Source organism: Aulonocara sp. 'chitande type north' Nkhata Bay, linkage group LG17 (genome assembly GCF_057382095.1).
Source record: "Aulonocara sp. 'chitande type north' Nkhata Bay isolate Kocher_YH1m ecotype deep benthic linkage group LG17, A_spYH_male_GT1.1, whole genome shotgun sequence".
Taxonomy (NCBI): Eukaryota; Metazoa; Chordata; class Actinopteri; order Cichliformes; family Cichlidae; genus Aulonocara; species Aulonocara sp. 'chitande type north' Nkhata Bay.
The window spans coordinates 18,141,024-18,158,759 of record NC_141360.1 but is presented as its reverse complement, the minus strand read 5'-3'; the positions used below and the strand labels follow the sequence as shown (position 1 = coordinate 18,158,759).

General features: G+C 44.7%; 1 protein-coding gene across 1 annotated transcript in view; it reads left to right on the top strand.

Annotated features, from left to right (window-relative positions):
* The first annotated feature begins 6,264 nt into the window (after window positions 1-6,264).
* Window positions 6,265-17,736, top strand: part of cped1 (cadherin-like and PC-esterase domain containing 1) — a 29,670-nt gene continuing 18,198 nt past the window's right edge. Inside the window, exons 1-14 of the mRNA XM_086268752.1 lie at window positions 6,265-6,963; window positions 9,802-9,976; window positions 11,731-11,825; window positions 11,903-11,987; window positions 12,175-12,244; window positions 12,314-12,461; window positions 12,603-12,736; window positions 13,041-13,113; window positions 13,652-13,810; window positions 14,192-14,296; window positions 14,377-14,480; window positions 14,563-14,615; window positions 15,271-15,457; window positions 16,028-16,196. Coding sequence (XP_086124878.1) covers window positions 6,769-6,963; window positions 9,802-9,976; window positions 11,731-11,825; window positions 11,903-11,987; window positions 12,175-12,244; window positions 12,314-12,461; window positions 12,603-12,736; window positions 13,041-13,113; window positions 13,652-13,810; window positions 14,192-14,296; window positions 14,377-14,480; window positions 14,563-14,615; window positions 15,271-15,457; window positions 16,028-16,196 — 1,752 coding nt within the window. The 5' untranslated portion in view covers window positions 6,265-6,768. The remainder of the gene's footprint in view (window positions 6,964-9,801; window positions 9,977-11,730; window positions 11,826-11,902; window positions 11,988-12,174; window positions 12,245-12,313; window positions 12,462-12,602; window positions 12,737-13,040; window positions 13,114-13,651; window positions 13,811-14,191; window positions 14,297-14,376; window positions 14,481-14,562; window positions 14,616-15,270; window positions 15,458-16,027; window positions 16,197-17,736) is intronic.

Below are 17,736 nucleotides of genomic sequence, written 5' to 3'. Positions count from 1 at the left end.
TGAGCGGCTGTCACAACTGTAAACATCTGGTGGGTGAGAACTTCAGGCTGCCACGTAGTGCCGTTTATTCATTAAATCTGTGTGTCTCTGAAGTCCGTGTACAAAGATTATCCGCAAGTTTCTAAGCCTGAAGACCAGAGGTGGGTCGAGTATCCAAAAATTGTACTCAAGTAAGAGTAGCATTACTGGACCATAAAATATTATTACTCAAGTAAAAGTGAAAAGTAGTCTTCAAAAAAGTTACTCAAGAGTAAAAAAGTACTTGGTGAAAAGACTACTCAAGTAGCGAGTAACTGTTTGAAATGTCTGATTTATTTTTTAAATAAATGCTATCAGACAAAAATAAATATACAGATTTTAGTATTTTCAACAGGAATATATGTACAAAGATCAACAAAATAAGGCACAACAATTCTAATTTCCAGATTTCAGTTTTTCACAACATAAAGCTTTTTTCACCAATGCCTACAGTAAATAATATAAATATATAAACAGTGCAAACAATTTCCAGTGACACGATATGCTGTCAACTTTATTTTCATTTTTGCTCGAAATGCCACAGCAGCCTCAGAGAAAACATTAGAACGAGGCATCTTCAACATATGTACATACAAGGGAGCTCAGTTTACCATAAATTGTATGGGTGTGCATCTATTTCTGCATATTTAGCAAAAATGTGCCATTTCTTCACTCAGTGAAGTGATGGTTAAGCTTCAGCAGCAGTTTGCTCTCAACGTTCTTTCTGTGAAGCTGTAACTGTTCAGCAGTGAACAGGAGTCCTGCATGACTGAGAAGTCCTTCACAAGCTCCAGATGCAGGAAGAGCTGTACTGATTTTGATCGACAGCTTCTTGATGTGAGGAACGCCATGTAATAGATCCACACCTCCAGTGAATGGACATGAAAGGTACCTCTCCAGCTCCATTGCTTCTGGCTTTCCTGACCCCATGGATCCATCATCTTAGCCAGTTAGGCCGCTGTTTGTGCTGGCCTCATTCAGCTGGCCTCTGAGTCTAGGTGATGTCTGATGAAGTTGAGACCTGTGGAAGATGTATGGTTTTCAAAAGAATTAGGTCTGGTCATTATAGTGCTGTATACACTGCCAAACTGCAGATGTTTGGCAAGAAGATTTGATCACACTGGAGATGTTTTTACTAACTCTTGTAGAAAAACAAAATCTTGTCATTCATATCCCGCACAAACAGTTTGCAATGAATTCCAGATTAAGTTTAAAATAAGAATGCGTGCAAGGCTAAGCAGTGCTAGCCAATGTTTGGCTGTTACTCTGGGAAAAGACGAGAAAGACAGTAGTGATGGGATTTCCGGCTCTTTTTAGAGAACCGGCTCTTTTGGCTCTGAACCGGCTCTTCAGGTTGTTTTGTTGCTTTAATTAATTTATTATTAACAATAATATAAAATTATGCACAAAAGGAATTACTAATGTTAAAAAAAAGTGGTTTTATTTATATATGTTTATATATAAATATATGCGGTGGCCCCTAGAGACAAAACACGTACAAACTCCAAAACACATTTCTAGCATTAACTGAACTTCCAAAACAGAGCTACCTAGATCACTTAAATTACACAATTGAAAGCATATGTGTTTTGTTTGTGTATTTATCAGTGTTGGGTAAGTTACTTTAAAATAGTAACTTAGTTACATTACTAGTTACTTCTCTCAAAAGTAACTCCGTTACTTCAAGTTACTTGTTACTTTCAAAGTAACTAGTTACTAGGGAAAGTACTTTGGTTTTACTCAGAATTCTCTTGTTAATGTGTTGCTTCCATTACTTTGCCAGTCTTCTAGCTTGCTTACTTGCCACAAGTGCACTGTGCCACCTACCAATAGAAAGGAAAAGATAATGTGCATATTTCCACGAGAGAAATCCCACGCCTGGACTGTCATTGACTGCTGCCATGATTCTAGCCTACGTCACAGAGTCATGTGCGCCTTTTACATCCAACACAAAAACTGCAGTCGTGGTGCTTTCGATTGTACTCAGAACTCGGAAAATCTGCCTTCTGAATAGGAAGATGTAGGTAACACCAGACTGCAGATGAGCTGCATACAGAGCTGGACTGGGACAGAAAATTGGCCCGGGCATTTTGACTAGAGACTGGCCCACCATTATAGGAAAAATCATAAAGCCTTTGAATGAAAACAAACACTGTTGTGACAGTGATGTACACTGTTTTGATGGTATATATGCATCAATCTATCAATCGTTTGTTGTAAGATTCAGATAATTATTTTTTAAAAGCTAGACATTTTAAATGAGAATAAGAAAGAAAAGTATTTCTTTGTGCCCCCCATTCCCTGTTAATGCCCTACATGCCCCCCTGGCAACACTTTGCTAGACCCGCCCCTGCACAGTTACCAGCTGTCAGCTACTTAGAAAAGGATCCTGGGGTTATTAGTCTCTCAGAAACTGTTCATAACTTCCCTTCAACTCATTCATGTCACCTAAAAGGTAAACCTGTTTCTCCATCACCTGTTCAGCTCTGATGATCCAGTAAGGACATCTCCTGGTTTCATCTTCATGTTTCCCTCTCACCACATATCCAAACCGACATCATGACCAGCAGCTTTTACAGCTGTGGCTCCAGCAAACATCAGCTGATACTAGAAATTAATATTAAATAAATTCTAACAACAGCTGATCAAGCTTAAACGCGCTGCTGTTGTTTAGCGCGACATCCGCTGGTTTCCTCTTTCGGCGCAAAGTGAGCGATAAACAAACAAGAGAGACGATCAGCTGATCACTGATCAGTTTCATGATTGAAGTAGAAACGGGAGAGGGAGGGGGGAGAATGAGAGAAGAAGAGGCAGCTGTGCAGCAAAGACACAGAATAACTCCAGCTTTGTGCCTTTTTCATTGTAGCTGAATTACGGGACAAACTGTTCCTTTTCACCTCAATAAGAAACGTGTAATATTTTCTCTGAATAGCAGACGGGAAGGTTGGCAACTCTAATAACTTATGAACAAAATAAAGTTCAACATCATTAACTTCATAGCACCCACCCAGCGGTATAGAAACTCCGTCATGCTAGCTAGCACGCAGTACCGAAAAAGTCAGAATAACGAAAATAAACTCCACCTAAACTTGGTTCATATCTGACCCAGAGAGACTGCAGGTCATAACTTCTTACCTGAAGTTCAGTTCACACTTGGACCGACGGCCGCCTCGGGTCTCTTTTCCTTCTGCGTCCCCTTTCCTTCATCCACCTGCTGGCCTCCACCACTTGCTAATGTTATTGAATCTGTGGAAGCTCCGCGATAGCCACCACACGAAGTAACGAATAACAAGCCTATCTAAATCCCAGTAACGAGTAACTCGTTCCTGATTTTGGCATAATAACTAGTTATCGTGCTCGTTACCACAATAATAACGTAGTTACTGTAACGCATTACTTAATAACGCGTTAGTCCCAACTCTGGTATTTATACACAATGTTACGTTTCGGTGTGTCAGTGTTTTGTTTTTGCGTGACTGTTATGTATTTCCTGCTTTACTTTGAAAGTCTGTGTTATTTTAGTGTGTTCAGTTTACATTTTCCCTGTCTCGTCAGTTCTAATTTGCCCCAGCTGTGTTTCCCTCCTGTGGTCCATTCCCTGATTGCTCCTTCTATGTATTTAAGCCTTGTGTTTCAGTATGTCATGGTCGCGATCTCCCCCGAGTTGTAAATAGTTTGGTGTGTTTGTTGTAAATAAATAGTCTGTTGTAAATAGTTGTGAATGGGTTTGTTAATATTTTCGTTTGAGACACCCACTTTTTGGGATTTTTGGTGGAGAGTTTTAGTTTTTTTTCTCGTGTGTTTTGCCTTATTTTTATTTTCCTGCGTTGCACCCCGGTTGCCTAGGCCGGGGTGTAACATATGGGGGCTCGTCCAATCGCTGGGGGGTCCGAGGGAGGGACTGCTTCGGCCGTCTGTCTTCGCTGGAGGGTCCGAGGGCCGCTTCGGCCGTCCGCCGTCGCTGGAGGGTCCGAGGGAGGTCCACTTCGGCCTCCGTCTGTCTTCGCTGGAGGGCCCGGGGACCGCTCCAGCCTTCATCCGCCTTCGCTGGAGGGTCCGTGGGACCACTCCAGCCTTCGTCGTCTGCTGGAGGGTCTGGGGGACCGCTCCAGCCTCCCTCGGTTTCATCTGCCTCCGCTGGAGGGTCCGTGGGACCGCTTCAGTCTTCGTTTGCCTTCGCTGGGGGGTCCGAGGGACCGCCCCAGCCTTCGTCGTCTGCTGGAGGGTCAGTGGGACCGCTCCAGCCTTCATCAGCCTTCGTCTGTCTTCGCTGGAGGGCCCGGGGACCGCTCCAGCCTTCATCCGCCTTCGCTGGAGGGTCCGTGGGACCACTCCAGCCTTCGTCGTCTGCTGGAGGGTCAGTGGGACCGCTCCAGCCTTCATCAGCCTTCGTCCGTCTTCGCTGGAGGGTCCGTTGGAGGGACCGCTTCAGCCTTCGTCCGCCTTCGCTGGAGGGTCCGAGGCACCGCTCCGGCCTTCGTCTGCCTTTGCTGGAGGGTCCGAGGCACCGCTTCAGTCTTCGTTTGTCTTCGCTGGAGGGTCCGAGGCACCGCTCCAGCCTTCGTCTGCCTTCGCTGGAGGGTCCGTGGGACCGCTCCAGACTTCATCCGTCTTCGCTGGAGGGTCCGTGGGACCGCTCCAGCCTCCACCAGCCTTCATCCGGTTTTGATCAAAACATTTCACTTGGGGTTACATGTTTGATTTTTGGGTAGGGGGAAATGTTACGTTTCGGTGTGTCAGTGTTTTGTTTTTGCGTGACTGTTATGTATTTCCTGCTTTACTTTGAAAGTCTGTGTTATTTTAGTGTGTTCAGTTTACATTTTCCCTGTCTCGTCAGTTCTAATTTGCCCCAGCTGTGTTTCCCTCCTGTGGTCCATTCCCTGATTGCTCCTTCTATGTATTTAAGCCTTGTGTTTCAGTATGTCATGGTCGCGATCTCCCCCGAGTTGTAAATAGTTTGGTGTGTTTGTTGTAAATAAATAGTCTGTTGTAAATAGTTGTGAATGGGTTTGTTAATATTTTCGTTTGAGACACCCACTTTTTGGGATTTTTGGTGGAGAGTTTTAGTTTTTTTTCTCGTGTGTTTTGCCTTATTTTTATTTTCCTGCGTTGCACCCCGGTTGCCTAGGCCGGGGTGTAACAACAAGAACTCATATATATGCAAATAATTTAAAAAAAAAGTGTGAGAGAGAGGGTGAGAGAAAAAAAAAAAACAACCCACGGCTCGCGATAAGGAGCCGGCTCGCGTCGTTCACGTCAAAGATCCGGCTCTAAGAGCCATTTCATTCGCGACCTACACATCACTAAAAGACAGTGATGGAAGCCGTGACTGGAGCTGCGATGTAGCCTATATAATATTTAAATTGTACGAACGTGATAATTATGTGTATTGTAATAACGTGATATTATATTGTTCAAACATGAAAGGTATATTGTACTAACATAATAGTATATTGTACAAACATGAAAGGTATATTGTTAGAACAATATACTTTTCTATTTTTCTTTTGCCTGGGTGGCATTATTTTTTAAAAAGTAACAAGTCGAATTTTGCAAATGTAGCGGAGTAAAAGTACAGTTTCTTCTTCACAAATGTACTCAAGTAAAAGTAAAAAGTATTGTGCAAAAAAGGTACTTTAAAAGTACATTTTTCTCAAAAACTTACTCAGGTAAATGTAACGGAGTAAATGTAACTCATTACTACCCACCTCTGCTGAAGACCACAGAGCCAGTTCACATCATTGCTTTATAGTTTGTTTTTATTAGTTGATGTAGCTGCAGTTCCTCTACCGTCCGGCAGAGGTCAGCCAGGAGACTCTCGGGTCAAAATAGCAGATAAATATGTTTACATTTCTGTGGATAATTTCCCTTTAATAGCTCTGTGGGTGGGTGTGGGGGTCCCGTTGGAATAGGAACGTTTAGCCAGCTGTAGTTCTGGGCCAGCCAGTCTTCCAGATTTTAGAGTAGAAAGATGCAGTTTGAAAGTTGTTGGTCAGCAGAAACAGTGAGAGCTTTTTAACTCACATAGTCACACATCCGCGCACGCACACACACACACACACACACACACACACATATATATATATATATACGTGCGTGAGATATATATATATATATATATATATATATATATATATATATATATATATATATATATATATATATATCTCACGCACGTGGAGTGCGCGCGCCTGAAATGTCTGGACTAGGAGGAGCTGACCTCCTGCAGACTCCTTGCAGAGAGGGGGAAAAGCAGCTTCCTCCTGTTTGTGTGCAGAAAAGTTGGAGGAGAGGACGGACCCAGGACCTGAAACCTGACGACGGAGCCTCCTCCTCCTGCTGCTGGCTTTAACTCAAACCAGATGGTGTCCCGCTACTCCACAGCAGCTCCAGCCTGATGCGTGGCTCCAGCACAGGAGGTAAAGCAGTTTAGACGGAGTAGGAGAAGATAATGAGGGGAGGACGGCGCAGATTTGACTTCGAGGAGTCATACAGTGTCCATTTAAAGGAGTGAGCTCGGAGTTTGCGGAGTTCGTGGCTCCTCCGTCTGATCTCAGGTCCGCGCACGGCTCAGCAGCACGGCAGTCACGGCCTCTCTTGCGCGCTCACCCGTGTCTTCGGGTGAGCAGGACTTTATTTTCTAATGAAGGATTCAAACTGCGCATGCTCTGTGCTGACCTAAGTGGGCTCAGATTGAGCTGACGGAGGTGATGGAGGTGACGGAGGTACGGTGAAGCTCGCCCTCCGGTGATGCGGTGCGTCCCGCTGCTCCGCCGGCGCTCCGGCCCGCCCCTGCTGCTGCTCGCGCTCCTGCTCGTACTCTGTGTGTACCTGATGGTGGGGGACGAGCCGGTGCGGTCAGATGTGTGCTACAAGGTACCCTCGCTCCAGATGTTGACCCGCAGGTTTGTGTGCACTCTGGAGGCTCTGCAGAGACACGCACAGGTGAGCATATCTGCGTCACACCATGACGTCATTCTGAGTGGCCCATAATGACCCCCACCAGCATCAGTTTAGTAAAGCTGCTCACCAAACTCAATTAAAACAAAAGCAAACATTTAAGGAGCATCTGCACTGAGCCAGTGAGATTCAGGCACCTGAGGGCTCCGCCCCACTATCCCATCACCAAATGTCAGGCTGTTTTTATTATTTCCAGAGTCTTAGATGACCGTCACCTTTCAAACACTATATTTTTCACTCCAGTTAAACTCTGTCAAACTGTACTCCACTTTATCATGTGTCAGAGTTTAGTGAAAATCATATTGTTTTAAAACTTCCTCAAATGTGTTTAGATTTCTCCTAAGGCGCTTTATTACTGTACTGTCTCATTGGTTCCACATAAACTTTATTATTGAACCCAAAATGACCCCAAAGCTCTGTTTTAACTAAAACACTTCAAATACATGTGAACGACCCTGAGACAGCAGAGTGGAGTGAACTCTTCTTAAAACGTTTTGATATCTGAATGGACTTCTGAATGCATCCACTGGAGGAGGATTCCTGCTGGGCCGAGGCTCCTTCTGTCTCATTGTTGCTATATTTTTAGACACAGACGGATGAACGACTGTGAGCACGAGGGTTTTATTTTACCACGGGGTGACTGACAGCTGCATGGACCAATCAGAGCCAGCCAATCCAGTTGGCATGTGTTCTGGGTATTTTAAGTGTGTCCTGGTGCTTGGTGTCCCGATAGAAATATTTCTGCCACGAGGATCCAGTTTCTGACAGATAACAAGAGTGTAAACATACACACACACTCGCATGCATACACACACACAGGCACACACTCACAGTGTTTGTTTTGTTTTATGAGGGCTGTAAACTCCTGTCTGCTCATCCTTCACCTTTTACTGAGTGTCGTGTTCAGAGCTCAGAGGTCAGAGTTGGAGTAACGCTGAGGCTTTAATGAGCTTTCACTCCATCTTCATCTGAAAACTTGATAATGAGTTTAGATTTACACCACTCAAGAAGAGCTGTAACATCTTCGTAATGCTGTGGCTCAGTAAAACTTTATCGATAAAACATTTTGCCGACCCACAGGACGGGAACATCTGAGAAGGAATTTATTATTGAGTCTTTATGCATGAAGACAAACAAACTTCATCAATACATCTGAACGGTCTTCATTAGCGTGTAAGACGTAAAAAAATCCTTTAAATAAAGGTTTGAATGTTGTATTTCTGCTGTGTGTGTTGTTCGACCTCCGCAGAATTAAAGCGACAGCAGAGGAGGGCTCACCGTGCAGGTCACCCTGAACACAATGGTCTCCACAGACTTCAGGGTACTTCTGAGTATTCTTGCAGGATTCCTTCTCTTTCAGAGTATTTTGGGGTCTTTCTCAGTCTCTCAGGAGGGTTCTTTCCTGAGTCTTTCAGGTTTTTCTGAATGCTACAGGTATTTTGTGGTATGTACTGGTGTCCGGGTGATGCAGGGCCTGATTATTCCACCTCTAGGAAATTCTAGGCTCTGTCTTTGTGTCTTCAGGGTTCTTTGGTGTGTCTGATGTTTGAGAGGCCGTCCCTAGTGTCTTCATGTGTTATGAAACCTTTTAAGGTCTTTCGGGAAGTTTCTGGGCTTTTCTTTGACCATTCTTCAGGGTCAAAGGTCGATGTTGTTCTTGTGTCAGCTGACTCTCAGCTGTTGGCCATCAGCTGTTCATTTCTCTGGTTCCTCCCCACAGCTTCCAGTCAGACGTGAGGATTTACTGCTGGGAGCAGATTCTCAACATCTATTTTAATCCAGTCTGACAGGAGCAGAGGACCATGACAAGCACACCATGTTACCTCATGAGCTCTCAGAGGTTTGAAAAGACTCTGACTAACCAGAAAATACTGTCCAGTCCATGGGTGATGGTCAGTGGGTCCTGAACGGGTTAACGTAATTGAAACAGTCTGATCCATCAGCTGGACTCTGATTGGCTGTTTGGACAGGTTAATTAAAAATGTGTGTTTGTCATTTGGTTTAATATTTGCTATAATGACATAATTCTAATGTATTTATGTGTAAAATCATTTCTCTCATTTCTAATCCTGTAGCAGTGAACACGCTGGGATCACAGATCACGTTAAACTGAGTGAGACATTAAAACCGGGGAGGGGGTGAGATGAGGGTGTTTTGGGTCATGTGACTCAGTCCATCAGTCTGGAATGTGGGCTTGATGGTCTGATATTGCTCCTCCTGCTGAGTTAATCTGGAATTTTCTCTGTAAAAATCCCAGTTGATAAAGAACTGTCTGTGATCGATCTGTCTGGAGTCCAGACAGCGGAGCGTTGCTGCCTCGTTGTGTCAGCTGACAGGAAGCTGAAGGTGTTAGATTAAGCATAACAGGAAGCAGTGTGAGGCTGACATCACAGCCACTGACCCGACAGGAAAACAGCATCCCAGCCTCAGAGCTGCAGGCCTGAGCTGACTGCATTTCTTCTTCTTTGGTGAGAAGAAACACCTGACAGGCTGTGTGCAGACAGCCATCATCAGAGCGGCAAGCTGACCTTAGTCTGAGGGCTAACACAGCTTCATGGTTTAAATGTTCATCTCTGAGTGCTTCATGAACTGGAGCTCTACCATGCCGGGTGTCATTCAGCTGTGTCAAACTCTCTTAAAGCTATCACAAAAATGTTCTCCACACCAATTTGTACTTTTGTAAACTCTGTAACATATTGTATTATTTAAAGAGTTTAGTCTATTACTGTCTTGGAGCAACTGTAACCCACATAATTTCCTTAGGGATTAATAAAGTATTCTGATTCGTATTCTGATTCACACGAACTCCTGCCGCCCCCTCAGTTGCAGCTCTCGTCTCAGAGGACCCCCCACCGGCGCCGGGCCGTGGTTCTGACGGGGCGACACCCGACCTCAGACACCGAGGTCCAGCTGTACCAGAGAGTCCTGCAGCAGATGGACTACGAGGTCCACCTGTCCAGATACGCCGAGACGAGCAGCTTCCTGAGGAGCACGCAGGGTAAATATACATCTGAGGGGGTGCTGTGCTGGCTTCAGGTGCTGCTGGGAATATAAACACTCTGAATCTGATCCTGAATGAACCGTTCTTTAAACATTTCAACCTGTCAGAAAGACAAACGCGCGCGCGCACACACACACACACACACACACACACACACACACACACACACACACACACACACACACACACACAGAGACACACACACACACACACACACACACACACACACACACACACACACACAGAGAGACACACACACACACACACACACACACACACACACACACACACAGTCTCTGTATATCAAGCATGTAAACAGTGTGAGCGCGCTCAGACGGCCCCGCCCTGCTGGAGCTTTAAACAGCGACATGAGCGAGCAGAGGTCAGGGTTTCCTGTGGGTGGAGGAGGGTGGAGACTTCCTGTGAAAGCAGATGGACCTCAGCAAGTGTTTGTGGAAAATCACTTCAGTAGTGCATGTCACGGCAGAGAAACATGAGCATGCACAAGACCGAAAAATGGCCTGTTACCACAGAGGGGCTTCCATGCTTCCTGTCACTCTGGGTTTAACCCCACCCACTTTGCCTCAAAAAAAACAGACCAGAGGGTCATCCAGCTGCTGATGTCAAATTCAGAGATGATTTATCAACAGCACTGAACATCATGAACAATTCAGGGAGATGTGAGGGTAACAATGATGATGCAGATTTATTCACATGTTCATTACCACATCAACTGAATCCTGTGGAGGCAAAGAGATCTGAACCTCTGATTGGATGATTCTATCAGATATTTTCTTAACACCCTTCATCAAAGATTCATCACCATGTTTCCTTTCATTAGGTCAGTGTTAAGAAACATTATATCAGTATCACCAGAGGCCTTGTTTACACCATCTCTGTAAGAACATGTTGGCTTTAGTCATGTATTATTATTTATTAATTACACAATAACCTAGCCTCTACCTGAACCTGTAGATCAGAGTAATAAAGACTTCACTGACTGGCTTATGTGATCAGAGGCAGGCACATTATTGTGTTGTCTGTGTTCCCCTATGTTTGAGGAGCAGTGAGACAGTAAAGCTTGAGGTTTAAGGAGAAGCTGAGAGAAACCTGAGAGCATGAAGTGAAGCTTTCTGCAGACCGAGGACGACAGGAAGCTGGAACGGGAAGTTCCTTTAGCTCATGTTTGGTCATAAAACAACACAGAAAGAGACTAAGCAGAAGCTCAACTCGTCTTCACTGTAGGGGGATGGATGGATGGACAGACAGATGGATGGACAAATGGATGGATAGACAGAAGGACAGATAGAGGGAGGGATGGACATCAGGTTTAAATCTGTGTATTATTGGTTCACAGCATGAGCATGGTCTCACTGTTGAAGTAAAGTTGTCTGTGTTGAACATCCTGCTTCGTTCTCTTTCTGCTGAAACCTAACAGCTCCAGCAAAAAGCCCACCGCAGAGCGTTTCCTGTCAACAATCGCTTCCACATGTTCCCGTTTTCTTTGTGTAAAACAAGCAGAAAAGGCCTCCGGTGGTTTTGGATTCTGTGGTCTTTCACAGTTAAAGGAGTTTGGGGCGAGCTGGGACTCGTGCAGGTGGCTCTTTTATTCTCTCTGAAAGTGTGACGAAAACGATGTCCCTCACAGGCTGCCGTTGATTTGAGTCTACCTGACTGACGTGATTTGTCGCTTTGTGAATAAAGCTCCACTAAACTACAGGTGAGGCTTCTGTGTGTCTCCATGGTTACAGGCATTGGTGGGTGGAGCCTCCTGCTGTGCCTCAGCACGTCAGAGCAGAGCTGTCTGAGGAGGATCTCCTTCTCTCACCTGCAGCGTCATCAGACGGTGAGCCCCTTCTGTCCTGTCTGTGTCAACTGACGGCATGTTTGATGACATAACAGCTAAACTGTGTGTGTGCTCAGGTGAACCTGCTGCCTGGGCTGATAGAGGCATTTTCAAACATAGGTGGAGGTCTGTGTCACTTCTATACACACTTCCAGCTGACAGGTAAGTCTGCAGCAGGTAAATCAAATCAGCTTATTGATCTAGATTAAATGTGATAGATCAGCTGATTGTGGCCTAAGTCGCATGATCTGTGCTCATCCAACATGAGACATTACTGCCAAATAAGAGCACTGCCTGGAACTGAGCTTTAATCTGAAGGTCTCAGCTAACCTCTTGCTGTTTCTCTCAGAGTCTAGTTTACCCATGAACCCTCATGCCTGTGGATCGACCAATCAGAAGGTGGAGATTCCTCTGGACAGGTTTGTATGTGACCAGCTGACAGGAAGTTGTCTGAGTTCTGTAAGGTAACGTTTCTTGTTTCTCTAAAGTTTCCCTGACAGCCAAGCCCCGCCTCCTGCTCTGGTTGCCATGGTGAATGTTTATGTCCTGGTAACCTCAGTGACCCCGCTGACTTCTTTCCTGCATGACATCAGCGTGGTAATGACCATTCAGCATCCGAGGGGCCGACCTGTGAAGGTAAAACATGTTCCTGTGTAGGACTTGCTAACACTTCACTGCTAGCACATCCTCTTTCACTTGCAAATCAGTTTCCCATTGGGGACGATAAATTATCATTGACCACTGCTGTTAGCCTTTAGCTCCTCCTCTTCCTGTCAGCTCAGGGACTTCCTGCTGCAGCACCTTGATCCAGCAGCCTCCCATCAGGCTTTGAGGCAGGTGAAGCAGGTGATAAGTAAAGTGCTGCAGGCGGCTGCAGCGTCGACCAATAAGAAGCAGCGAACCATAAGCAGGTGAATTCTGAGCTGAAACTCTTAACTTTACTTCCTGTTTCACAATCCAGATTCAGTACACACCTGTCTGTCTGCAGTTGCTTCAAACTGCAGCTAAAAGTAGGAAGGTAGAAAGAAATGAAGGTAGAAAAGTAGGGAGCGAGTAAGAAAGAAAGGTGGGTAGAAAGGATGGTGCAGTGTCTGGGTGTCTGTTTTGGTTTCAGCTGAAAACTTGAAAATGCCTCAGACTGGATCTGTCATGTCTACTGAGTGTGTGCAGTCTGCGCCCAGTGGTGGCTCATATTGTCACTACTGTGTGTTTCAGGTGTCTGTTGTGCTTCCAGCTGCTCACCTTTACTTTGTTCTTCAGCGGCTCTGTCACACCTGTGGTAGTCCAGGTAAGAGTCTGACCATTATCTTTTCAAGTTCAGCTCAGCCTTCCAGCTGGTCTTCAGAGACGTTCTGCCTCCTCTGGGTGAAAGGTCTCAAACTCATGAAGAAGAGAAGAAGCTTCAAGCTGCTGAGACACCTGGAGGTTGAGTTACATCAGGGTGGGCAACTCCAGGCCATGAGGGCCAGTGTCCTGCAGGTTTTAGATGTGTCCTTGATCCAACACAGCTGATTTAAATGGCTAAATTACCTCCTCAACATGTCTTGAAGTTCTCCAGAGGCTGGTAATGAACTAATCATTTGATTCAGGTGTGTTGATCAAGGGTGATATCTAAAAGCTGCAGGACACCAGCCCTCAAGGCCTGGAGTTGCCCACCCTTGAGTTACATGATGACCCAGCAGAGCTTCCGTCTCTGACTGGACCTGAGAATAACCACACTTTACTGGACCTCAAACATACAACCAGCCTGAGGTGTTCAGGTGAATAACCAGCAGAGGGCGCCTTGACCTCAGCTGCTCTATGATTGGTCTGCCTCTCCTTTTCAGGTGGACACACAGTTAAACGTGTCAGCTCTGAGCAACGATGCCTTCGACCAACAGATCACCAAAGACCTGATCCTGGAGGACACGCTGGACTTCCTGCTGCCGCCACTCTCACACCTGTCCTCACACACACACCTGTCCTCGGAGAGGGAGGGGAGCCAGGTGAGTAGCGTGTTGTCATTAAAGGAGTAGGAGTTTTCCATGTCAGGAAAAAAATGAATGAATAAGTAATAATTAATGAATACTTAATGCAAAAGATAACAATAAATAATCAATAGATTCCCAATAAAATGTGTAGAAAAAGAATAAATATTTTAATAAACTAATAAAAAGCATATTTTTTTGAATAATTAACCAAAACAAATAAAATGAAATAAATAAAAGCATTAGAAACACTGAGTTTAAAATGAATTAAAACTGATGGACATCCTACAGACATTTATTTGATTCATAAAAAAAAAAAAAAGATTCTGTTTGTTTTTATTAATAAATGAAAAAATTAAATGTCACCCACCTGACTCTGTGTGTGTGTGTGTGTGTCAGTACGGTGGCTGTACAGGGACACTTGGCGTCTGTTTGTCTGAAGACGAGTTTCTTCTTCTGCTGCACTTTCAGTTGCTGATGAAGACCTCATCAGCGTTTCAGCCGGTTAGTTAAGCCCCACCTCCTTCATCATCTTCTTCTTCAGCAGTGTTAACTGTGTGTGTCTGCCTTGTTTGTCCCCACAGCTCTATCCCAGTGTTTCCTCCTCCTCATCCTTGCCTCGTGGCCTCTCTGACCTCCTGACCCAGATCGAAGGTTTCTACAAGCTGAAAACGAACAGGAGCTGCAGGTAAGAGGCTCACAGGTGTGAGATGATCCATTGTGTGTGAACTTAGATGTTCACTGAAGGGTTATGTCTGATGTTCCCACAGGACAGACGAACCGCCCAGTCAGCAACCAGCCCTGTCTTCCTCACAGGACGAAGGTGAGATGTGGATTTTAGACCTGTCCTGACATCTGGAAACACATGTGGTCACATGATGCTGCTCAATCTATACAACCTGTTCTAGGTGTCACAAGGCGACAGGCAATTACACCTGTAGAGGTACGCGGTCTGTCACAGGGCTAACACAGACAGCCATTCACACCTACACCTGTGAGAGAAGCACAGGAAGAATGTGCTCATCGCTGGTCCTGGTACTGCTCATATCTGTCACACTAATGTAGATATGGACAGACTCACTTGTGCCTCCTGGTGGCGGTAGGACAAATGGCATTTGTTTGCAGATGGAAAAGCATCAGCTCACTGACGGTTATCTGCTTTAACGTACAAGTGGAAGTGAAGCTGTGGTTAGTGGATGCAGTTTGCAGAGGTTTTCTGATCCATGCAGCCAAAGTGTGATCACAGCATCCGCAAAGTTTTTTTCTTTAACGGAGTTCCAGCTTCAGCCTTAGAGGATGATGCTTGGTTTCTACCTGAGGAAACAGGAGATGGTTTTACCCCCAAACAGGTTCAGGGGCTTCCTAGCGGGACTTGCTCAGTACTCTACTGTGAAAGCTCTGTTCATTAGTGGTGGGTGTCATGGGTGAAGTGAAGTAGAACCTCGAGATCGAACGTCATGCTGATTCTTCTGTTTCAGGTCTCTGTGTGGACCCCCACCTTCGACAGATCTACACAGACCCCCCCCTCATTCTGAACCCCCCGTTCCATCCCCTGGTGAAGGAGTACCACGCAGAGGTGACCTTTGACACCATGACAGTTCGGATCCGGCCGGAGCCTGTCAGCTCGGCCTGCAGGATCCACCTGGATGAACACCGAGGACCCAGGTGAGACCAGGACTGTAAAAACCAACAGGTTACAGCAGAGAAGGTGCAGTCGAGATAGTCCTGAATGAAAGGAACCTCGAAATGTGACATTTGATTGGACAGCATGTTTAAGCAGACAACAGATGTACTTCCTTTATTAGATTCTTTTAACACATTTCTATTGAAGTAAAATCAGAGCATGAACTGCTTTATAGCATTCGCCATTTTGATTTGGGGCATGAAGCAAGCAGCAGCCTACTGACAGCAACCAGCTACTACTACTTCTCTTCTGGGCTTTAACTATGCTGCTAACGTCTGCTGGAGTCATGGTTTGGAAACAGGTGCCATCAAGGGAGGACTCCCTGTCATGCATTAGCATTATGCTGGGCTTTTATAAGGAAAAAGGAAGGGACACAAGAGTTGTTTTATTTCAGTTTAGATTTGTGATCCATGCTGGATATATGAAACTCAAATAAAATGTGAATCTGGCTTTGTAGCTCCATTTGCTCCTTTTCACAGAGGATAACCTTAGAGCACCTCCTTGCAGCCACTTTTACAACAGCAGGATTAACAAGAAGTTTCTTCCTTCAGGATGGCGAACTACCCGGTTGGCCTCGGCAACAGCAAGATCAGCATCCTGGTGATGGACGGCAGCCACCCGGAGCCTGTTATCATGTCCATCTACACTGTCCACGTTTACAGGGAGAGTCGGCCCAGCCTGCCCATGTTTGGATATCACGTGATGTGCAGCTTTGTGCAGGTAGGAGCTTTTCTGTTAGCTGGTGGACTGCAGGATGTGTGACATTCATTTCTTCAAACACAAAGTCTCCTTTAAGTTTGTATTTTGCTGTTTCAATGAGGTTGAAGGCATCAGTTATATCCAATGTTCCCTCTAAGCTGCGCGCGTGCGCAATTGCGCACTGCTGGCACGGTCTCTGCGCAGGAAAAATCTGCGTTGCGCACAAAAAAGAAATTCTAACCTGAATTGAAATTAATGTAAATACGTTAACAATTCTGTTTTGCAGTGTTAGTCAGTAAGTGACTGGCTGCTCCCGTATAGGATTAGAACCATTCTCTTATCCCATAGTCCAGCCAATCACGCGATTCACATTCACGTATATACGCAGCTAATCAACGTCGTTGACAGGCTATGACAGCGTCCTTATGTGCCGACACCGGTGTTTTAGCTGGCAAAGCGCCGTGGCTGATGTGGAGTGAAGCCACGTTAACAACGTGGACAACCATTGGAGATGTGAGCAGGACAGACGGAACAATTGACGGAAAAAGTGTGGACTTTATACCAGTTTTTAAATTGTGTTGATAGGCCAGGTAAAACCAGAGTTGTGATTAAAAAAATATGCAGTGTTTGTTTTTCTTCCTGAATACTATCGTTGTTTATATTTACTGTGGGAATGAACGGTAAAAACGGCATTTTATAAGGAAAACGCTCGAAAGCACTCTCCGCCTGTGAGCAAAAATGAAACCAACACCCACAAGCCTTTCCCATTGGTCGAAAAATGTACCATGTCAACCAATCAAAACATGGCAATTAGTTGTTAAGAAACGGGAGGAAGTTTTAGGAGTGACGGTGGTTTTGTATGGCGTTATTTTTGTGCCACTATTCTGAGCGCACGTTAAAAAAAAATTGAGCGGACATAAAAAAAATTGCATGTAAAAAAAAAACTGCAGTTGCAAGTGTTTGAGGAGAAATCTATTTTTCAGCGAAGAAATACGGTGGCCCTGAGAGGCCAAACGGACTGCAACTTCAGAAAACACTTGCAAAAAGAAAAATGCTGCAAAAAGAAAAATGCTACAAAAAGAAAAACACTTGCAAGAAGAAAAATGCTGCAAAAAGAAAAACACTTGCAAAAAGAAAAATGCTGCAAAAAGAAAAATTCTCCATGGAAATGTTTCATACAGCTTTGTTTGACAGAAATGAAGGAGAACATATTTTGTACATCTGTTTCTACATGAGCTTTGTGTGATTTGATAAGTATCTGAGGCTGAGACCACAGGACTGTAAAACATGATTTTTGGGCTTCATTTCTCTACTGAACAGTCATTTAAGATTAGCTAGTAAATAACAATTAGCTAATGTTGTTCATGAGACTAAAGTCATCTCACTTTGGTAATGTAAATATAATATGGCCAATATTATATTAATCATTATTAGTTATTACAGCAGTGAACATGAACTCTGTGCCAAACACTGAGCTTCAGTAAAGATTCAAGTTGCATTTATTTATATTTCCTATCACCTTAAATCTTCACTTAAAGACAAGTATCTGTGACAGTGTATC